The 24,219-nt window shown below is 40.8% G+C and overlaps 1 protein-coding gene across 1 annotated transcript in view; it reads left to right on the top strand.

Annotated features, from left to right (window-relative positions):
- Positions 1-24,219, top strand: part of lrp1aa (low density lipoprotein receptor-related protein 1Aa) — a 100,047-nt gene that overhangs the window by 30,015 nt on the left and 45,813 nt on the right. The window contains exons 3-12 of the mRNA XM_082533344.1: positions 2,706-2,843; positions 7,081-7,200; positions 7,778-7,906; positions 8,024-8,287; positions 18,400-18,562; positions 20,080-20,302; positions 21,889-22,078; positions 22,162-22,305; positions 23,374-23,610; positions 23,926-24,106. Coding sequence (XP_082389470.1) covers positions 2,706-2,843; positions 7,081-7,200; positions 7,778-7,906; positions 8,024-8,287; positions 18,400-18,562; positions 20,080-20,302; positions 21,889-22,078; positions 22,162-22,305; positions 23,374-23,610; positions 23,926-24,106 — 1,789 coding nt within the window. The remainder of the gene's footprint in view (positions 1-2,705; positions 2,844-7,080; positions 7,201-7,777; positions 7,907-8,023; positions 8,288-18,399; positions 18,563-20,079; positions 20,303-21,888; positions 22,079-22,161; positions 22,306-23,373; positions 23,611-23,925; positions 24,107-24,219) is intronic.

Below are 24,219 nucleotides of genomic sequence, written 5' to 3'. Positions count from 1 at the left end.
CTCTGGTGTGATTATTGTTGCTGTTTTGCCTTTTGGAGAGAGCTGTGTGCACACTGCAGATTCAGTGAAGGCAGTCATTTGGCTAGTCCAAGCTAGGATAGTGGTGTGTTTTTATAGTTCCTCCTACTTTTCTTTAGTGGCCATCTTTTGCTGCCTCAGTGGTGCTTTGGATGCTTGCTGTGTCTTTCTGCCAGTTAAGTTGGCAAGCAGGAAAAATGCATGGTCATCCACGATAAAGAAGTACTAGAGGAAAAAACATTAGATTTTTTTAAATGTAATCTTTCCTGTTTGCATTACACAGAGGAGACACTTAATGTTTCACAAAACAACAGCCAGTGTAAGAACAGGATCTTATGTAGCGAGGTTTCCCAACTCTAAAACCTCAGATATTACAACATGCAGCTCTGATTAAATCATCAATTACTCAGCACAGTGACTGGGTCAGGTGTACTCTACAGTGTATCTAGACAAAAGGTATTCTTTAAAGGTTATAAGATATAATAGTACCTATATAGGTTGATTCACTGAAAGCCAGACTATGGATTCTTTATTCTTGTAGATGTTTTGTGTTGAATCCAACAGCAGTGGTACTCTCCACAGACATTTAGGAATGGATAGCTTAACTCAGGAGGTGGCAGAGAAGGATTTTGTGTTCCTTCGGTCTGACAAATGTAGTGCCCGAGGACTTTGTCAGAAAGTCTGTCATCTACTGCTAGAACAAAAGGGCAGTATTTTTGTGAAGACTGATTTTAAAGCATTCCTGCTTTACTGCACGGTTTATAGTCGAGAGAAAATTGATGAAAGAGATAAAGGGACAAGGCTTATGATGAAGATCCAGAGGGTAAGATTATTCTTGGGCTGTGCTGTATGAGCCTCTGTGGCTTGAGACAAAGCTGCTTTCAACAAGTGTTTGCAATGGCACAGCTGAAGGTGTTTTCACAGATGAGGTGATACAGTACAATTTTGGTATCCATCACACTTGTGTTTATTCCTGCCGTGAGTGGTTCGTTCTTATTGGAAACCCAAGCAGAGTGACTTCTCTTATTTAGTTTAACTATGTAGGCACTAAATATACAAGTGATACCAATTATAAATGGAACCAATTAATCTTTCTTTGGGTTATATTCCTATGTTGAATAAACTAAAGTAGATCTATCTATATACGTACAGATTATTCAGTACAAATCATTCATGCAGACAACTAATCAGCCAATCACATTGCACCATCTCAAAGCATTAAGGCATGAATACATGAGCAAGATGACCCGCTGTAGTTAAAATTGAGCATCATAATGGGAAAGAAACGTGATTTGAGTGACTTCGAACACGGCACGATTGTTGATGCCAGATGGGCCGGTCTGAATTATTTCTGCTGTGATTTTCCCACACAGCCATCTCTCAGGTGCGTTGCTGATGTCAAAAGACAGAGGAGAATGGCCAGACTGCTTCCAGCTCATAGAAAGCCAATAGTAACTCAAATAATCACTTGTTACAACCAAGATATGCAGAACAGCATCTCTGAATGCACAACAGGTCGAACCCCGAAGCAGCAGAGACATCACTTGGTTCTATTCCTGCCAACTGAGAACAGGAAACTGCGGCTACAATTCACAAGTTTACCCAAACAGTAGAAGATTGGTAAAAATGTCATTTGGTCTCATGAGTCTCAGTTTCTGCTGCGACACTCAGATGGTAGTGTGAAAATTTGGCATATACAACGTAAACTCATGGAGCCATCCTGCCTTGTATAAACATTTGAGGCTGCCAATCTGTTATATTGGTATCGGGGCTATTTTCTTGGCACACTTTGGGTCCCTTAGTAGCAACTGAGCATCATTTAAACACCAAAGCCTACCTGAGGATTGCTGATGATGATGTTCATCAATTTAAGACCACAGTGTATCCATTTTCTGATGCTTGCGTCCAGCGGGATGTGTCACTAAGCTCAAATTATGTCAAATTGATTTCTTGAACATCACAATGAGTTAATTTTGCTCAAATGGCCTCATGATTCACCAGATCTGTTTAGTAGGGCAACATTTAGGATGTGGTGGAACAGGAGACTCTCATCATAGATATGCAAATTTACAGCAACTGCATGAATCTATCATGTCGATACGGACCAAAATCTCAGGAATGTTTCCAACGCTTTGCTAAGTCTATGACTAACCTAAGAAGCCTGAACCAAAAATCCAAATTTTCTGAAAATGGAGCATTTATTGAAGCTTCCGACAAATGTTATATATAAAAAGAAATCATATTTGCTACATCCCAGATTTTGTCTGCAATTTATTGCTATTTATATAAATTAATTCATAGAATATGTATTAGTGGGAACCTTCTGAAAAGTACTGTCAACTTTGAAATTGTTTGGATGAGAGGTTATTAAATTCAGAGTTTAACATTTACAAAGTGTACTTGTACTGCATCTGCATCCATCTGTGGCATTTACTTCCACAAACTGTGACACCAGAAATTTGACTTCCTGTATGCAGAAGGATTTTCAGCCACCACTGGAAATTGGAGCAAACTGCAGCGAGCGCTAAAATTTGGGAACAAAAATTCAAAGAAGGATGTTAGTAAAACACATTGTTACAGAAAAAGGAGAATGAAACCGACATGTGGAAATAGTAAAGACTAAGCTGGCATTAACAACTACAACTTAACATTGTCAGTCAACCGTGTTTGTGTTTGTCTTCCCTCAGGTCCACACAGCACGGTATCACGATGCCCTCCCAATGAATACCAGTGTGGGGGAACAGAGCTGTGCATCCACATGAGCAAACTGTGCAATGGGGTCTCAGACTGCACTGATGGCTGGGATGAAGGACCACACTGCAGAGGTATCACTTAAGCCACATTTTTATACCCCCCCCCCCCCCCCCCCCCCCCCAAAAAAAAAAAGTCCCTACACACACAGATGAGGATTAAAAACTTAGCTCCCTATGAAAGCTTTTGTCTTTGGAACGCATAAATTATTTCTATTTGCACACAATAACCGAATTACTTCAGAAAAAAAAAGAAAGATTACTAAGGTCCGTATTATTAGCCTCCTGAAAAACTGACCTTTTTATGGAAAGCTGAGGGTTATCTTCCAGTTTACACACAGTATAAATAGGTCATTAAGACTTGAGCACTGACCCTGGCAGTTTCTGGTTTTTGTAAAGTGAAATAATGAAAGTGTCCAAAATTAAACTTTTTTTTTTTTTGGATGTTTGGAAAACTATGTTGAAAACTTCTTGTTCTTAACTACATACAATTTTCATAGGGAAGCTCATAATTCTGCCCTCGTCTATGATATGCAATATGGTTGTATAAGACTGTGTAGGTTAATATTACAGATGTGGATCTGTGTGAAACTAATGGTGTCTGACTGTCTTTTTACTTATTTATTGTACAGTCTTCACCCATGATATGTGCACGCCGTGAAGCACCGCTGACATCGCAGCAACATGTTGATTTACCACATTCATGTTATAACATTGGATTGTGCTGCCATCTGCGTATGTTCCCACCGGTTCTGTGTGCTGTATTTTGCGGCTGTGTGTATTTTTAGAGCTTTAAAGTCTTTATGATTTGAATTAGGGAAGCAGTGATTTTGAAACCAGAAACTGGGAAGTAATTTATGATGACTCCAAGGAATGTGACATTTCTTTTTTAAGAATTTGCTGATTGAGCTCAAAAGAGCTTCAAAAAATAGAATTTAATTGTGCAAAACACTTTTACATTATTGGAGGAAAGGGTAAAGATCTAAAAGGAACTCAACCTGGGGACTTTAACTTAAAGGTCAGCAGAGGAACAGAATTGATGATGGACTATCAATCAGACTGCTTTATGTGGCGCTGGTCAAAAGTCAGCACACATCACAAACCCAGCATCACTCACCTGTCCTCTGGAGTGTCTTTAATAATCGTAGCTGTCAATAATGGTAGAGTTTTACTGCGGAGGACACACACCGAAACCTGCCATTCTCACGTCCAGCCTGTACAAAAATCCCACTCCTGCTGGATGAAAATATTTAATTGATATTTCAATATTCGTTTCAAAGCTGTGAGATTTGGCTTCTTAGATTCTGAACTAAATATCTAACCTCGTCGTCTTGCTCACCACCTCGCTCACCTAAGAGTCCGTCTGTCATTCTTTTCCTTTATTCTTTTCTGGGTGTCCCCAATACTCTTAGTTAAAAATGAGCTGGGATTAAATATTTATTGAAGAAACACAGAAAGAGCCACTGGGAGAGGCATCAAATTTTCATGCGCTTTCAGGTTGGCTAGACTTCGTTACGGTGTGTGTGTGTGTGTGTGTGTGTGTGTGTGTGTGTGTGTAGGTGTGTGTGTTCACCTCATAATTGTGATGAAACTCTGTCAACATATGGGATGCCCTTGTATCCAGGGGTACCTTCTGCACTATTAAAAAAAAGAAAGAAGAAGAAAGAAATCATTTTGGGGCCTGTGACTTGGGGTTAAAGTTAAACTTAAGGGTTAAAGTTGGAATTGCATCTTTATTTGATGACTTTTTAAGCTTTTTTTTTTTGAGACATCAGGTGTTACATTTAAGAGTCATCTGACTGATTTTAAGGTTGCATTAAAATCAGTTTTATGTAATTCAAAATAAATATTTTGCCGTGTCTGTCACCGTAGGTTGTTTACATTGTTGCCCATGTTGGTTTTCTAAACTAATCTCAGTTGCTCGGCGCTCAGACTTGTTTTGGAAAATTCCGAGCATGTCTGTAATTTCAACTGTGGCTGTCCCAGCAAGTCTCTTGAGAGCAGGAGAAAGACTGGTGTATTCATAGGATTGTCAGCAGGACAGTGGTTACACGGGGGAATTCATCCCTTTCTCATGTAGGGGTCTGGGGTAACATCTTTAAAAATGCACAAACCAAAAAAATCTGCTGATTTGTGTGGTTTCTTCTCTGTTTCCCGCTTAGTGCTTACAGATGAAGTTTATTTTTTATTTAAGAAATTCATTCGGTCAGTAGTTCAGAGGTTTGCACAGCACTGCGACAGACTCGTGGGATTTTGTCTCAGAAATGCGACACTTTGACTGCGCCTCTTCTCTTTCTAGAGGTGTTTTTTTTAGTGTGAAGAGTCTTCCAGTGTTTCTGGGAAAAGTGAATCACTTGTGACTGATAGATCTCAGCTTGGTTTGACATGGCTGTGCGTTTGTTTGACTATGACTCATGTCTAGATTTATATCTCATGGCGTGTTCCCTGCTCTTTTGAAAGCTCTCCTGATGTTATGTTTGTACTCTTTTATCTCAGACGTGTACGTAGCCTTGGAGATGGTCTGTGATAACACTGAGACATTGATTTTGAATGCTAGGTGGGAATATTTGGTTATTTTCTTTTATGTCTCTTCTCTTACTCACTTAGAACTAAAACAATCAAACTTAAGATCACTAGAATATATATGTTATACTTTAGTGATTTGAAGCATTACCTTTGAGTTGACCTGAAGATTAAGAGTTCCAGAGAAATAACTTTAGTGAAATGGGTTACATTTCTCCCAATTTAGAGTTTACTTTGCAGCTACCCCTGTAATCATTAGTATCAGTTCGCCAGTTGCACTTGGCACTGCTGTTAAATTTACTTTCTACTTTTGAATTACCCAAGGGTAATGTGACAAACCATAAAGTCCAAACAGCATATAGGCACAGATGCCTCATACCAACAGTAAAGCACAGTAGTGGATGGATGGCGATTTGGGCTTGCTGTGCAGCCACAGGACCTGGGCACATTGAAATCATTGAGTTGGGCATGAACTCCTCTGTGTACCAAAGTATTCTGGAGTCAAATGCTTTGTGAAAGCTTAAACTTCCCCAGAATGGGTCATACAACAAGTCAATGATCTGAAGCACAGCAACATATCTACAACAGAATAGCTGAAAAAGCAAACAATGAAGTTAAAATCTACCCAAAGTCCAGATTTCAACTTGACTGAAATACTGTGGCGGGTCCTTAAACGAATGCCTCCAAACCTCAATGAACTGAAGCAATGGTGGAAAGAAGAATGGCCCAGTATTTCTTCACTATGATGTGAGAAACGGATGAAGTCATATAGGAAACAACTCTTCCAAATTATTGCTGCCAAGCTACTTAAACATGGAGTGTGCTTAGTTTTTCACAGGACTGCACAGAGTCGTGCGAAAACCTTTTTCATATGACTGTATACGTATGTTTGAGTTTTGTCTCTGTAAGTTTAAAACATTTCTCGTCATATTAGGGCGAGGCTGGTACATTAGTTGTTACTAGATGTTCGATACATTCGTTTGACCAAGTCTCATGATTCCTCCGTTGAGCTGAACAGTCAAAGTTTGATCCTGAAAACTCCTTAATGCAACAGCAGAATTATAATGGGAACCATTTGTACCATTTACACAAACACAGTCATATTTTGAATAAACCCCCCTGTATCTATTTTTCTACTGAGAACCACTTGTTGTTGTTGACTCTTTTTTTTTTATCTTACTTCCAGTTATTGTTGATTTGATTTATTTTTGAGGGTTTTTTTTGGGTTGTTTTTGTTTTCAGGGACATGTTGAGGCACAGAGCAGCCAAGGAAACTGTAGATCACGTCTCTGTCAGTTCTAGTGTCTTAACTGATGATATAACTGAGATGACTATAAATTTTACATGCCCATTATTTATGTTCTTCACAGTTGGGAGGAAGCCACAGAGGGTGAAATTGAACAATTTAGCAATGCACATCAAGATTTTATGCAGTTAAGCACCCTGCTGAGCTCTAAAAAGAAAGTGTACGATAGCAGATTCAGCAGCACCTGTGCCTGATACCTACAGGCATTCTCTAAGCTCTGTGTCTTCTGATAGACAGTACTGAGCGAGATGAACGGAAGCTGAGTGATCACAGTATAATATCTGAGTGTATAGTGATATGTTGAAGGGATTATTGCATAATTATTACAAATCCCTTTCCCCGTTAAAACCACCGAGGAAGCATTTTCAGTGCAGTAGCAATATAAGTAACAGGAGACGAACATGATTAAAAGCTGTCGTTTGTTTTTAGTGTTCATTTATTCATCGTTCCTCTCTTCCGTTGCTCTCTTTCCTTTTATTTCAGAGTATATCACCAACTGCTCTCACATGGGCTGTAAGGAACATTGTGCCGTTACTCCGGCAGGGCCTGCTTGTTACTGTAAGACTGGCTATGAGATCAGCCCAGATGGAAAGACATGCAAAGGTGAGTTCCTATAAATTCCGATAGTCAAGTATGGACCGCAAGTGTCTAATCATCGTGTCACGGCAGAAAAACAGTCTGTGATTCATCTTTCTGTCCTATGCGCACATTTTTTTAGTAATAAACATGTTGTTTACAAAGCCAAACCAAAGTTTATTCAGGTTTTATAGAAGCCAAACTGAGTGCGGGTGGGTTGGGTGCTGAGAAACATGTGGAGCATTTCCTGCAAAAGTCTGTCTTGAAAATGTTGCATTTTGGCAGGTTTTTGGAGGACTTACTGGCAATGATGAGCAACACTTGTAAATCCCATTTATATCATGGTTATTTTTGCAACAAACCTGGTGTCTATCTACAAATACTCACACCTTTAAGAAATTAGAAGCCAGTGGGAACATGAAAAACAAATGAGAGATGTATTTGCCAGCTTAAGGAAACTGAAAGTAAATATTAATCAGCATTTTTTCTTAAAATTATACAGTCAAGTTTTTATCCTTTTATGTTGTCCTTTCATTTCTGAGCTGTTGATGCTATTTGGTGTATTTACTGACTAATAACACCATCTGCGGTTTCTTGGATTCAGACTTTGATGAGTGCAGCCTGTACGGGACCTGCAGTCAGAACTGCACTAACACCGAAGGATCCTACACCTGTTCCTGTGTGGAAGGCTACCTGTCTCAGCCAGACAACCGCTCCTGCAAGGCCAAGAATGGCGAGTACAGTCAGGCAGCAGTAGAACTGTAGAGTGAAGCAGGTTGTCTCAGTGCATATTGATGATCTCCTCGCGTTCCTTCTGTTTACTCTTAGTTATGTCCGTCTTTCTTTCCAGTGCCAGTAGAGCGTCTTCCTGTCCTGTTGATCGCCAATTCCCAGAACATAAACGCCACCTTTCTGAGCGGCACCACAGTCAACAATCTGCTGTCTACCAGCACCAAACAAACCACCGCCATGGACTTCCTTTATGCTGAGGAAAAGGTCTGCTGGATCCATGTGGGAGACTCCCCCTCGTCCACAAACCTCAAATGTGCCTTCATCCCCAATCTGAAGAGCTTCACGGACGAGAGAATCATCAATATCTCCTTCAGCCTGCACCGTAAGTACAGCGCAGCATCACAGCTAAACCATTTAATGTTTATAATGTTTTCAAATTACGCTTTAAATGCTTTTCAAATTATTCAATGAGCTACAGAACTTGCTCCAAAAACTCAGCACAGTATTATCTGCATAGTCCAGAGCGTGCACCAGAAAATGGTCTTCTATAGCCTTCTCTCACACTTTACTCACACTTTAATATGGGAATGTATTATTTATGTGTTTGTATTGTAATTCTGTTTCTGACAGCAATTCAACGTAAAAATGTTTTGCTGTAATTGCTCAGTGTAATTAGCTCAGTGAGGCACACTTTACACCACCTGTGGCTACATAGCAATCTGCCAAACCACTTGGGATCTTTTAAGCTTTGGCTTTTCAGTTTTCTTCTGTAGGCCTTTTGCATAGTCAAAAACACAGGCGTGCACTACACTCCAGAAATGATAATTAGACTTTTTCTCTTGGTTTATATGAAGAGGAGGAGGGACGTTTCAGCATTTTTGTAGCTTTGCATAGAAAAGTGCTTCCGTTATACATGCAGGTCTTATTAAAATGAATTGTTGATGTAATGCGTGCATTAGCTGTGACATAGCAGATATCCATTACTACTTACTACTTACTACTTCTCCTGCAGCAAGGTGGACATTGTTATCTGGGAGTGATTTAGGCGTCTTTCTGTGTGATGAACATACACCCATGTTTTTGTCAGATAGACAAATAAACATCCATCCACTTTTTCAGATGGCAGTTTGACAGAGCTTGTCGTACACCTTGGGGCAATTTAATCCGATTAGTACGGTCCCACCAAAGTCAGCCACAGGTTCTCTTAGTTCTGGTCTCAAGCCCAGATAAACGGGAACACTTGTGTCACAAAGTGAACCCGGCATAAAATTTTTTGCCAAATTAAACATGTGACTCATTTGTAAGATTTCCATACCGGATCAGCTGAGGGCCCAGTTAAATTCTTGTCTGGTCCTGTTGGCCAGCAGGGTGCTGGTGGAAACTGCCCGGCAAAGACAAAGAAAGAGGAGAGGAGGAAGGAATGTTCGGGGCAGCGAGAGAGATGTCTGCTAGAAGAAGAAGAATAAAATGTTTTCAAATGGGGGTTTTTTGGTCATTTTTTTTTAAAGGTTAAAGAACATGAAAGTGTATATCAGAGGGGTAAATAAATACTTAAAACACAATGTAAATAGGGTAACAAAAAAATGTCCGGAAACTGGGCCAAAAGCTGGGCTGAGCTTCTCTCGGCTCTGTGCACAGTCAGTCATAGATATTATGGCAACACATTAGAAGCAGCTGTATTTTTCCATGGCTTAAGTCTCCTTTCAAAAAACACTGTAGAGTCCTTACTTGTGTAAAAATGAAACTAAAAGTCAAAACCTGAGGAGAGTCACTGAATACAGACATGAGAACTTGCATGTTCCTGAGTGTAGACACCCTGCAGGTCAAGCAGTCACACAGTCTTTCTTACCGTCTTTTTCCCCTTTATCGCTCCTTTGCTTCGCACCCTGTTTCTAGTCATACTGTGGCTTGGTTTCGGGCAGCTTGTCTTCAATGAGTCAGAAGAAAACAGAGCGACAAAAACAGAAATCTCATCTTGAGAAAGCCACCTGCGATGCCTCATTACAACATCTTTTGGGAAGTTGGTCGACAGGTGGTTTGTAATCATTCGTAGCTGCAAACATTAATCGGGGGACTTGGCCCTGAATCAGTACAACGCCGAATTTCTCCCTCACTTTGCCGTTCCGTTTATTTTCGGAAAATAAACTGCGTGCTTCTCCCCACAATCTTTTACCGTCACCTTAAGGGAAGGCTAAAATGAAAGCGAGCCTATTTTGCGAGTGCACCAGAGAAAGTCGAAGAAGTACGCGACGTCTCATTTGTACTTTATAATTGCTGAGCAGCGCCAACAGAGCTGTAACTCGATGAAGGAATGAGAAGTATTGAAGAACCGGCTGGGAGAGATGGGAGGGCGTGCAGGACTTTTGATGAGCTTAGCGAGCAGACCTCTGGATATTGGTTCTGATGAGAACTGGAGGGGATCTGACACACTAAGTAGCTCCTTACAGCAGCAGGGGAAATGAGGAGTTTTAAAATTCAACAGAAGGAAGATAATGTGCTCACGAAGGTCGTGACAAAATCGAATCGGTTTATGGGAAATAGGGGAACGCCCTCAGTCCGCTGACTGAATTTGAGCGGAAAATGAGAAAGAGGGTGCACATTAAAGACAGTCTTCCTTGTGTGAACTTTCACATATTTTCACTTTACTTTTGATTTCGGGACTTCAAGCAGCCCTATTGAATAATGTAGCATGTAGATTTGTTCTTCTCCTTTTCCTCCCCTCACATCTGCTTGGAGTGCAACCACTTGTCTCTCACTCTCTCCACATTCCTTTTCCATGTGACTAAAAGAATGAAGTAACATGACAGAAATGACTTGCTCAGCGCCGACCGTCATAGAAAGTTTAGAAGCAGAATAGTGACAGAGAGGCGAGCTCTGGTTTCCACATGCACACACAATGTGGTGCAGCTGTCTTTTGGAAATGTGCTAGTTGTAAACCAGATGATACTAGACAAGCTTAGAGCAGGAAAAATGGGGGATTTTATCATCAGAGTAGAAAAAACTAAATAAAAAAGCATTTCTCTGTGTGTGTTCGCTATTGCTACATTCGTCATGAGCTCATTACTGCACATCAGTACATCATAACGCCCATCTCAAAATTACAGAAAGTGCCACATCATTACAGAGCTTGCCTTTAAGGATACAGTATTTGAGAGTAGTAATAATAATAATTATGATCAAAGTCATTCAAAAACAAGAATTATCACAGTTGCTATAATTGTGCAGCTGTAACCAGAACCTTACAACCGACTTGCCAATTTAAGAACCAGAAGCATTTTTTATTTATTTATTTATTTTTCCATAAAGGAAATTCCATCAGCCTCAGCTGGTTTCCTCACGCCTGTCCTCCACGCACATGCACGCCCACACACACTGCAGTGTTCGTTTGTAGGCACAGACACATGTGTGCGCACCCACGCACTGACAAGATGGAGCACTGGCTGCATTGAAGAGCAAGGACAGGATGTGCATGACAGATGATGCAGGATTAGAGATGCTGTAAATGTGGAAGCAATCGAAGGGCGCTGCTTTTTCTGTATCCTTGTCACCGTGTTGTGGTTTCTGTGTCATTGTTGTTGATGGAAAATGCATTTCGGTTGCTAATGAGGCAAATCAAAATATGCTGAATTAAAGCAAGCATATCCGAGGCACAAAAGGGTTGCTGGGTATGAGCTACATAATATGGAAAGATGTGTAGATCTTTATGCTATAATGACTTTAAAAACAAACATTTATGGCTGTGTACTTTGAGCCGTGTAAAGAATAAACAGTACAAACGGGCAAGAGTTTTTGTCATCCGTTCCACATGATGATTTGAAGGGACTGCCCATCAGACTTCATCTTTTGTACAGGCTGGAAGGAGGAAGGAGCAGATTTACACTTACAGTTAACGTCAAAGGAGCCAGCGGGCTCCAGTAACAGGGATTAACATAGGAAATGACGCACATGTGATCAGAGTGACTCATGACCTCACTATTTCACAGATGAGTTGTCCAGATGTGTCTCCACCCGCGAACACTGTCACTCTCTTTAGCCACATTGCCTTTTTTATTTATTTATTTATTTTTTTGTACTCACAAATTTCTGAAATAAACAAATTTAAAATCAGGCAAACTTTTAATGGGATGACAGAACAAGTCTATAGCCATGATGCAGCACGTTTAAAGTGTGCTATAATAATTAGCATTCCTATACACAAAGCACAAACTAAAGCATATAACAAATATGCATATTGATAATCATACTACTTCAAAAGTACTACAAAGTAATGCTGCTACTGCTTCACCCTGCTTCACCCACAAACATCTGCCTCCTGCTCAGCTTGAGGAAAAATCATGGGATTTTGCAGTGTAGGATCCATCTTTCTGGCACATTAATGTCCGCACTAAATTTCATGGCGTTAATCCCTGTTACTGGAGCCTTCCAAATAAGATTTACATTTTTAGAACCTTTGTTCCTGTTTGATGTACGATGATGGAGGTCAGAGGATTGTTTAAAAAGGAAAGTTGCAAAACTACCTCCTTAACATTTGATGATTTTTTTCCCCCGTTTATCTCAGCACTTTCTTATTTAATAAACTGTATGTTGTTCTGCACCATTTATTCTACACCGTGGCTCTGCAGAAAACAACTATCCTTTTAATATACAGGCCGAAAAAACACTCAGAAAGCTGAGTAAACTTTACTGTGAGCAAAATGTTAATAAAAGGAGCTGCCAAAAAAGATGACAAACAAAAAAACCCTAAAAGCTAACTAAACTAACAAAGCTGAATTAAGGCTTAAATAGAAATCACAGAGAAGCTGAGAGCATGAGCTATAGAACACTTTTCCTTGACCTCAATGGGAAATGTCACAAGGTGAAGGAAAGGTGTGTAGGAGACGTGATAAGGCTAAGTCTACTCAGCCTAGGTTCCTTAACAGCACGATGTCAGATATCTGCTGTGTCGAAACTACAACATCCAGTAGATGGACTACAACATGCACGCCTTACCTGACCCTTTTGTTTTGCTTCTGTCCGGTAAAGGATCTACTACGAGCCATCTGAATGTTTCAATATGTAACTACCAAGAAGCAGCGGCGTGGCATTCAGAGATCAGCTGCGCGTTTATCAGCCTGTTCAAAATTCAAACCATATCAATAGGTTACGGCACGAAATGGAAAATGCATTTATAATTAACATGCAGGTGATCTGCGCAACTTTGTCAATTATCTATGAATGGTGGGATGGCATTATCCTCTTTCATGAAGGATGGTCCAGTGTATCCTCTGCTAAAGGATGTAATAAAGGAAGCACAGACAGAAGCACCTTTCCTTAGTATTTATTTACAGTTCCTCTTATTATGACTGCGACACAGATACTTCCACGTCTACTCTCTCAGTTAGAAACCTTTCTAAAGGAAACTGACTTGACAAAACTTGTGGTACACACAAGCTCTGTCAAGGAGACATGGTAACATGAAAAACAAATACCAAACATATTTCCCTTTTTTAGGGAACACAGAAAGACGTGACAGAGGGAAGGACAGACGGAAACAACAAGGACACTAAGCAAGCAAATATGAAACTGAAGCGAAATACAAATCAAGTATCCAGAGCTAACGCTAGAGCAGCAGGACAGTCTAAACTGGTACCCAAGAGCTCAAATGAAATCAAACAGAGATAAGTTTACATTTACTAAAAATCAGCCTTTGATGCTTCATGCTATGCACAGGAGGGCTGATCCCGGAGCTGCCAGTAAGCCCCCCTCATCTCAGCTTGTACTCTAAGAGCCAAAGTACCTGCTACCCTTGCACAACCAGCTACAGTACGCTGCTTAGGACAGACACTGGCCTGAAATCTCCTTAAAGGGTCATGTGCTGTTAAAAGGCAAGCCAGTCAGCACATTTTTAAGTCTTTCCATTCAACACTTGGTCAGCTTTAAGTTTCCCTTGCTCCCTTTCTGCTCCTTTACTCGCCTCACTCATTTTAGTTTGCACATTTTTTCTTATTTAACACGGGGACTGGGTTGTGCAGTATGAGGGACTGGTGTTAAAGCTTCAAACATTTCAAATTGACAGCCATGAAGTCTCAAAGCCATATCTGCCACTTTAAACGCGATGATACTGATAGAAGCACGCTAATGCGTCCTTCTGTTAGCGGCGTAGTACAATGCTGGGCCCCGTGACCGCCCTACTACGTGCGCAGTTGCTTGTGTAAAACGTTGTTGAGCTCCTAGAAATAAATTTTAACTCCATTAGCTAGTCATGCACTTGTTTTTCTTAGACCAATGGGGAGCAGCCTACGAACAAGAAAACACGAAGAAAATTAGTTGTTTAGAGAAAGGAAGGCTAAATGAATAAGGCAGCTGTTTCTGTTTTTTCAATTATACGGTGCTGTTTTTTATAGCATAGTTTCAGACAGACAGAGCTGCAGTTAATGAATCCAGACTGTTTTCCCACCTCTGGGGAACAGACAAAGGGGAGGAATGGGGGATGATGCATGGAGGAGGAGAGAGAGGAGAATGGGAGGAGATAGAAAAGTCTGTGGCTTTGCTGAGGCCATTTCTGCTCAGCAGAGGTGTAGGAAAACCTTTTTTTTTCATGGTTTTCAGTAATCTTGCACAATCTCCTCTTTTCTCCCTCAGTTGTTTACCCAGGGTTTAATCTGGGAATCGGTGTTGTGAGGCAGCTGGAAGCATTTAAACAGAGAACTCTGTGTTAAAAATTAAGAGCACCTTTGGGACTTACGGCCGCTGATTCCATAAACCTCAGAAATGCTGCTGCACAATTGCCAAGTTTCCCTAGTGGAAATCAGATCTCTCCCTCGCCATCTTTCTTCTCTTCTCACTTTTTTTTGTCTTTCTCTTTCTCTGTACTGCTGCATTTTTCTTTTATCCCTTTTCCACTTTTGTTCAGGCTCAAAATATTTGAAGGTGGTCCGTTTGCCTTCCTTTTGTTTTTTTAAGCTCTTCACAAAAAATGTGAGTTATGTTTTTTTTTAAACAAGAGTTTAAACAGATTTATTGGTTCATTGCTGGTGAATTTTCACTATGGGCACTTTTACTGCATTCTTATACTAAGGAATCTGCTCCATCATTTCCCGAACCCAAACGTTTCTTTCCTGGTTGAAAAAAATTGATCCTCAGGTTTCCCCTAAAGTCAGCACGGGGACCTGATCACTCTGGTAAACATACTGCCATGTTACACCACCACCCAAACCTCCGAGCGCTGCGTGGCCAAGGACCCCTACAGTATGACTTTAGCCCTACATACGAAGTGTTTGCGTAGAGTGTGTTAGGATAGTTCTGTGGAGAGCTGAGCCAAAGCAGCTGTGAAAATACAGGCTTTGTGATATGTGAAGCCTGCCTCACCAGGATTTCTCTTACTTTCTCCCTAGTATATGCATAGTTTGTATCTGCCATGCCAAAATGAATATTTACAGGTACGTTTGCTGGTGCTGGAAGAAGTATTCAGCTGTTTTGCATAAGTAAAGGTAAAAAAGTAGCAAAGGGTTATGTTCACAGCTTGTTTCTGTGGCATCTCAAGAGACTAAGAGCAAAGAAAAATCATTTTATGTTGGTCGGTTGCATGAAGATGGCTGATTTCATAGTCAGTCATCTGTCATATGTTCCCCCTGCACAGACTGCATAATATTTGGCCTCCATGGAGCCTGACTTTCAGATTTTTGAAAGTGATGAGCAATAGGTCTCCAGGCTTTCAAGATGTCTTTGACAGAGAATCACAAACTAGTATTTCTGCACCAACAAGTAGATTCCCAAATTTGTAGAAGACTTGGCACATTTCGACATGCAGTCCAGTATGTCCTAAAAAAGGATCTGAGGAAAGTGGACAAGTAGAGGACAAAAAAAGAAAAGTGTAGGGGCTTAAGAAAAACTATCTACATAATATGAGGAGTAACTTAGTCATTAGGAAACAGACACCTGACACAGGACCTGAGAGATTGCAATTTCTTTAAGTATTTTTTAGGAATAGTTCTCCAGGTTTCTTAAAGGACATTCAAAGCTCTTCTTTGGATGCCGGCTGCCTTTTCTGTTCTGTTCTCTATCAAGATGATCCCACATTGCTTTGATATTGAGGTCTGAGCCCTGGGGAGGCCTATGACCCGTGGCTGATAGTGATCTATTGTGTTTGGAATCATTTCTTGCTAATCGGATGTTTTCCTTTTTCCACATTGACAATTCCATTGATTTTGACAAGATTCCTAACACCACAGGTTGAAATCCAGACCTAAACCATGACAGAGCCTGCAAAATGTTTTACAGATGGCTTTAGACACTCAGTGTTGCACCTCTCTGCTGAACCCATCTTTAAATATAGATTCATCACTCCATAAGAACTGTTGCCGTTGATTTTTCAGCCCAGTTTTTTGTGCAATTTGGACAACTTTTCAGCCTTTTTGGTCATTTTCCTTTCCTTAGGAATGGCCTTTTCACAGCCATCCTTCCACTGAGAGCATTTCTAATTAGGCTTTGGCAAACAGTAGATGGATCAACTAGATTTTATTTTGGCTGCTTGTTTGTGTCATTGTTACAATTTTTTCTTTTTTGCTGTCTTTAATATATTTTTATGTCTGTGAAGACTTTTGAACCTTTTGCGTTATACAGATAAAATTCACTTGACTAACGCCAACAAACTCAGTTACTAAACTGCTTCCGCAAACACAGATAACTGCTAATTAGTGCTGCGTAACATCCAAATAAAATACTGTAATTTCCCTCAACAAAAATGAAGCACAGACTTTGCAGATTGGCTGTTAGTACAATTACCCACACAGCAAGCCTTATCATTTGTCAGGTAATTGCATAAAGACACCAGCACAAACAGAGAAGTCCAGTTCAGTGACTTGAGTAAGCAGCCTAGCAGTCATTTAGGGGCAAGTTCAGCCTGTGTCGACGCCCACCTGTCATAAAGCATCCCCACGTCTAATAATGCTTAACTTTAAGGCTTAATTTAATCCAAACAGGTATGTAACCAATAAAACCCCTATGTAATAAAGGTGAAAATCAGACAAAGCAAAGAAATGTAATGTGAGAATATTTTAGAACTGTGTAATGCCATCTGGCACTGGTGATGTCATTTCCTGCAAGATGTTTGCAGTAATGACCAGGGAGTTCCGATGCAGGACTGAGGTTCTGGCTACAGCTTCCTCCGAATGTCCAAATGTCAACACACAGACACACACACGCACACATACCTGCCTTACTTTGAGTATGACTTAAGAGCTTGCTGTAAACTTGGCATGAATCAAATATAAACACCAGAAAAATTAAACACACATGGTGATGAGAAGCACTTTACTGTGAGGAAAAAGTATTTGTTAAGCCACATCTTTTAAAACAGTATTGGAAATCGACTTTATTCATTTACCAGCAGTTCAAAAGGAAAGAGACTAATCATGTTTTACAACTTTATATGATGTATACTTTGTTAAAAGTATAGAATTAACAGTAAAAAAGTTACAGCACTCATATGAAAAGGAGTATAGTCTGCAATATATAAAATATATTATTGGATTATTCCTTACTTAATTATTTCTGGTCTGAGCTTTGAGCTTTTTTCCAACCTGCCAGATAAATGAAGGTATTTGAAAAATATATCCATTTCAGCATTAAGAGTACGTATAAAAATGCAAAATATAAAGAACTTATGCGTAATTCTCTTGCCCTTGTGCTTCACCAATGCACTGTACTTAAATTGGTAACAGTGAGAGCAACAGGTAGTGATAATTCCAGGCCTTTAATATCCTCCCATCTCCATTCATCTTCAACAAAAGCTTTCTGTCTTTGATTGTTGGCTCTGACTCATTGCGGCCGTGCTGCTGTTTGATGAAGAAGGGGGTCTGTTAATGTAACGTTTCTTTTTACTCTATTTTCTCCTTCCTCAGACCCCTCCCCTCTTCACCGCATTCGGCACAGTTTTGATAGGGGAAGGGACGTTACAGTCTTTATGTCGGTCTGAATTTGAGCTTCGGTAGGCTTTAAATGTTCCATAAACTTTGCGTGTGGTGCTGTGCTGTGCGCTGTACGTGTTTGATTTTTGTCCCGTGTGTGGGGAGTGGAGCCTGGGGAAAATAAACCCAGTGAAAAACCACACAGAGCCGTCAGCTCTGAGGTACCACTATGGCAACATCACATAACCCGAAGCAACAAACAGGCTCTCTCATATTTTGCTGAAGTGATTTTAAGTGACAGACACAGTACTTAGACTCTGGCTAATTGGCGTTAGCTGTCGTCTTGTTTGTCAGTCAGGGAAAGCGATCCGAATGCGAACCTGACGTCCTGGACTGTGTGCGAATGTGTGCATGAGAGAGAGTGTCTGCAGCACACTGCTGCAGACGAGCCAAACCTCTTACCCATCTCCTAGAAATAAAAACAACATCATCGCACGCCACAAGTTCCATACTAGTCACTGAATCATTACAAGTACAGTTTTTGCTTCACCTTGCTCCCTCTGTGTCCCATCTTCTCCCCCACCCCACTTCCAACTTTTCTATCCAGACGTGGAGCAGATGGCCATTGACTGGCTGACCGGAAACTTCTACTTTGTGGACGACGTGGATGACAGGATCTTCGTGTGTGACAAGAATGGGCAGACATGTGTTACCCTCCTGGATCAGGAGCTGTACAACCCCAAAGGCATCGCTCTGGACCCCACCATGGGGTGAGTGTGGTCACTTTCTTAAAGTACGGAGGGAAGGACATCACACAAACTTTGTCCAGCAACTGCGTTGTGTCATCCATCGCTGTTATTCAACTTTAAAATATGTGGAAATAGAGGGAAAAAAACAGGATAAATTGGATGTTTGGAAGCTGGAGTAATTGAGCGCAGATGTTGGCAGTATGCTTACTGTATAAGGTTTTGAGAGGAAAAGCATGTTTTTGTTTTCGGCTCTTTTGTTTATGACCAAACTTTCCAGCTGAATTCCTGAAAGTGCGTCTGTCTCTGCGGCGCGTGGTCGTGATTCTGAGAGATCGTTCTTCGGAGAAAACTGCGCGAATGCAAGAATGTGCGTTCGCGTGCACGTATTTGCTTGTAGTTTTCCTCCCACACGGCTTTCTCTGCTGTAATTGGTTCGTTCAGGAACAGGTAGAGCTGCTGGAGCTGGCTTTTCTTTTGGTAATCGGCAGTGTCATTAGAGGGAGAAAACAGCAATAACAAACACTGGCACAGCAAAAAAAGTCTTAGTTGTGCTTTTAATCTGCAGGCTGATTTACTTTGAGTGACATACAAGTAAAAGACAAAATTTTATAAATAAATAAATAACATCGTTCTATTTTTCCTGCCTTCATCTACTCATTAGCAGTTGCTCCGTTTCTCTGTTATGAAAGGATTTTGAGAGGTCTACTTTAGAGAAGGACTCACAGCTCGCTTGTGTAACACATGTTTTTCACAGTAGACGCTGTTTGTTAACACGTTTACAGAGACTGTGAGCAGGATTTGATGATTTGATGTCATAAACAAGTTATTTTATTTTATTTTTTTATATTTCTGCTCTGGCAACAATGAAAACTTATGGTCTAACAAACTGGTTTTGGAAGGAAAAAATGTTATCAGATCTCAAATATCCATCAAAAAGCCCAAAATAAAGTTTTCAGTATTTTTTCCAACCAGAAGTTAAAGTCTGTCAATCAGCAGCATCTCTGGGAGCGGGCTATAAGGTGCTCCCGACACCTCCTGAAATATGTTTGGTCTCCCTGGCACCCCCCACCCTACTCCCACCCAAAAAGCCACTGGACTAGAGTGCTGTTAATCTTACAGTACCCAACAGTAATAGGTGAGAGCACAGATAGGACCAGTAGGAATGTAACCGAGTACATTTACTCAACTACTTTCTCAGGCTTTATGTACTTGTAGTTCATTTACAGGTGACGTCTTGCTTGTAAATGAGACATCTAGTCTGTGTGGGATTACCTGTATAAATAAAGGTTATAATAGGCTATAATTTTTAGTTACTGAAAAAGTCAGAATACTTTTTCTATTTTAAAAAGTATCTATTACAAGATTATGTTTGCATATTAAATCGGCAATATGACACAGGGCTGCATATAGCCTTGAAAACTGTGCTTTGCAGACCAATTTGCATCTTTGGTGCCCCCTGTGCCCCCCTTGTACTCCATTTAGAAAAATCATGAAAACACCCCTGCTATCAGTCCGTTTCTTCTCACTTCTTTCTATAGGAAGGTGTTCTTCACAGACTACGGACAGATCCCCAAGGTGGAGCGCTGTGACATGGATGGCCAGAACCGCACCAAGTTGGTGGACAGTAAGATCGTCTTCCCCCACGGCATCACGCTGGACCTTGTCAGCAGGCTGGTGTACTGGGCTGATGCCTATCTAGACTATATTGAGGTGGTGGACTATGAAGGCAAGAACCGGCACACCATCATTCAGGGACTGCTGGTAAGAAAATGATCTCATTATTATCTCTCTTTAGCTGTAAGAAATTCCCCATAACGCCGTCTAACATGCTCTGGAGCTCTATACACGATACGTTACCCCAGTGTGCGCCTTTAATGCGTTTTTAGCCAGTGAGTGATTAGCAGGGAGAAGATGGTGGACATTTGGCTTTTCATTAAATAAGCTGATTAATCGTGTCCAATATTGAGGCTGTTGATGTTGCTGCGCTGTTGAAGCACATTGGCTCTTAAACCTGTTACCATGGCTTTTACTGTGATCTGTGGGGGAAGTAACAGCTTTCATTTACTCACTGAACCTAAGGGCACAGACATGCACACACACACACACACTTAAACCGCCACCTCTTGTAATATATGTGTGTGTGCGCACCTGTGATAGACCATTAGTACATGCACATCCTTCACTTACAGGATAAAAAGAACCGTGGTTATGGATGGTGCTGAGTCAGGGCTGTTTTACCAAGTCGGTGTATGTGTTTGCTGAGACTTAGCACACACTCTCTTAAAGGTGCAAGCTGCGTAAAAAGTAACGTTCAGATCACACACTCTGGCCAACACAATCCGTCAGTCTGGTTTGTGTTGTCTACATGTGGAAGCTAAGGTGACCTAATGCACTATTGTTAATTGTTGCCTGAATCCAGATTATGATAGGAAGCAGTATGTAAATGTAATCTTTAAGGTAGTCTGTGTTTATCAGCGATATCCACAATGACAGGCCTCAGTTCCATGTCAGATTTCGTGTTGTTCCGGTGTTTTTGTATTTCCTGCTGACTTTGTCAGCTAAAGGCAAGTGCTGTGTGAGCGATCATCATGTTTGAGAGCTCTGGACTATTTTCGGTCTCGGTCACACTTTGCACCATGCTGACCACGGGAAATTCTACTTTTTGGACAAGTGGCTTTTTAAAATTGTATATTGGGGCACCTCAAACAGCTTGACCACTGTTCTACACATGTGCGCATGGTTTATTAAACTAAAGGTGACATAGCAACACAGCATTTGTTTAATGGTAAAAGAGTTTTTTAAAAATCTAACCATCGGAAATGTCACCAAGAAGATCACAAAGAGGAGAGAACTGTTTTGTTTTGGTGGTAAGTTGCCATGGAATGAGGAAAATAATAGCTACCAAATTGTCCCCATACAGAGAAAATAAAAGACTCGCTCAAGGAAAATGTCACAAAGCAAGGAGTGACAGATCCATTGTTGTATATTGGCGATGCAGGGGAGTGCACTACTAAAAAAACAGCTCTTGGATTGCATTTATTTGTTCAAATTTATGAAAGTTAAACCCCTTTTTATGAGGTTACACACAAAGGCAATACTAAAGTGTTTCTGCGTAGACGTCACGAGGGCTTAGATGATTTTTTACAGTCTCTGCAGACTAATAAAGCGCTTGTAGGTTTATTTTTTTGTAAAGACTGTTAGTCAGAGAGACTTTGTTTATGGAAAACTTATTTTGTATGAGTATTTGTACATGTAAGTTTAACAACAAGAGACGAAACACATGAAATACTGAAAAAAATAAAGCGTTTTTTGTGCTTTCCTCTCCCTCTGATTTGTGTTGTTTTTAGATTGAGCATCTGTATGGGCTGACTGTATTTGAAAACTATCTCTACGCCACCAACTCAGACAACGCTAACATGCAGCCCAAGACCAGTGTGATCAGGGTGAACCGCTTCAACAGCACAGACTACCAGGTGGTGACCAGGGTGGACAAGGGAGGAGCTCTGCACGTCTACCACCAGAGACGGCAGCCCCCAGGTAGACATGCCCGCACATATACATCATTCCTAGGTGGATATTTTATTATGAGACTCATTTTTTCCCTCTTTCTTGGTTTCTAGTGCGCAGCCACGCATGCGAGGAGGACCAGTTTGGGAAGGCTGGAGGTTGCTCCGACATCTGTCTGTTGGGGAATGGCCAAAAGACGCGGACTTGCCGCTGTCGCTCTGGATTTAGCTTGGGTAGCGATGGCAAATCTTGCAAAAGTGAGTGGGAATGAACGGTGACTGAGCTCCAGCGATTGTAAATCAACACATCCATCAAAAGTTATCTGCGTGTCAAACATTCACTGTAGCAGTATTCCCAGACGAGGGTGGGCTCCTGAATTTCCCAGTGGGTGTATGGGGGGCATAGCTCAAGTAATTTGAAATTTTACTAAGAAAGAAACAAGTTTGTTGAATTGTGTCGTGCATAAGATTGTTACATGTAGAAATGCCATTTTTTAAAGAATTTGGACGGTCTTTTTAGACTTTCTACATGTGCCCTATGAGAAGGTATTATAAAGGCCTTTCTATGAGAAGAGCTGCTTTAAGTGTATTTTGGTCTCAACTGTTGCCTTGGCTCGGATCCATGTAGATTCAGTTTGAAGTCACCAGATTAACAGATGTCTCGAGCAGTTGCTGTCTGTCTGTGTTCATTCTCCTGTAGATTTAATCCTGCTATCTCACTGTTTGAGTTTAAGCACAACTCTCTCCCTCTACCTCAGTGACTCTATATCAAATGATCTGCGAACCAAGTTGTACAAGTCATTTATCGATGTATGAAACGATCTCTTCTGCTGTCCTGCATATGCAGTCTTTCTGTTCTCAAGTTATTTGCAGAGTTGAGTTTTCTGAAAGTAACGCCGGCACTGAGCTCCAGCATTTGTTTTATGTATTTTAACAGCATTGCTGGCTCTTTGCTGGCCGCTCCACAAAGCTGTCAGTGTGATTCAGCTTATTCTGAGAAGTGTTTTACTATCCACCAATAACAGCTTTATATTGATCTGCCTACTGAGAAAAGAACGTCCTTGAAAATGGCAATATTGATTGACCCAAAGGGCACCCATCCTCTTCTTTCGCTGTCTCATTAAAAATCACTTAATTTTCATTTTTGGGCTTTTGTTGAACTTGCATTTTTTTAACATTAATAATCCATATAAATTATTCAGAAATAACTGTGTCAGCATATGAGTTGGCCTCTAATTTTGATTCCTTTAAAAAAAATAAAGTAAAGAACAGTAAATGATGGTCTAAGTTGAAGTGTTTTACCTTTATTCCCTTGTTTTGCCACAGAACCAGAGCACGAGCTCTTCCTGGTCTATGGTAAAGGTCGCCCGGGGGTCATCAGAGGCATGGACATGAATGCTAAGGTGCCAGATGAGTACATGATCCCGATCGAGAATCTAATGAACCCGAGAGCGCTGGATTTTCACGCCGAGACCGAGTTCATTTACTTTGCTGACGCCACCAGCTACATGATTGGGCGCCAGAAGATTGATGGAACGGAGAGGGATACCATTCTGAAGGAAGGTACGGCAACAGCAGCTGATTGGAGAGACCAAAACGACATGCCAAGATTATGAGCTAGTTCGATGATTTTCCATAATAATCTCAAAAACGCATTTCTTAAAATAAAATTTGTAGCCATATTGTAAAAGACTGTTTTTGTTGATCTGGCTTAAAATTATTTGAGATAAAAAAGTGCTTTACAATATGACTCTTCTATTCAGTCCAGTTTATAACAAGTAGCAACTACAGCCTCTTTCAGTACCTTACTTATAAAGCATGTGATATGCTTTATGCTGTGTAGAAAAACTTCACAGCCACTGTTTGTGTTTGTCTAAGCGATCCACACGGTGGAGGGTATAGCTGTGGACTGGATGGCTGACAACTTGTACTGGACAGATGACGGGCCCAAGAAAACTATCAGTGTGGCTCGACTGGAAAAGGCTTCACGCACCCGGAAAACACTGATTGAAGGGAAAATGACTCACCCTCGTGCCATTGTAGTGGATCCGCTTCATGGGTAATATGGATAAAGAGATGAAGGGAGGAATAGAGTGCAGAGAGAACAGATATCAGTAAAGAGCAGTAGAGGAAATGATGGTAATAAGGTACAAGTGAAAGCAGATAAGAGAT

This window comes from Aulonocara stuartgranti (genome assembly GCF_965226115.1).
Source record: "Aulonocara stuartgranti genome assembly, chromosome: 5".
NCBI lineage: Eukaryota > Metazoa > Chordata > Actinopteri > Cichliformes > Cichlidae > Aulonocara > Aulonocara stuartgranti.
Note: the sequence above shows the minus strand (reverse complement) of the source record. Positions and strands in the feature narration are given on the sequence as shown.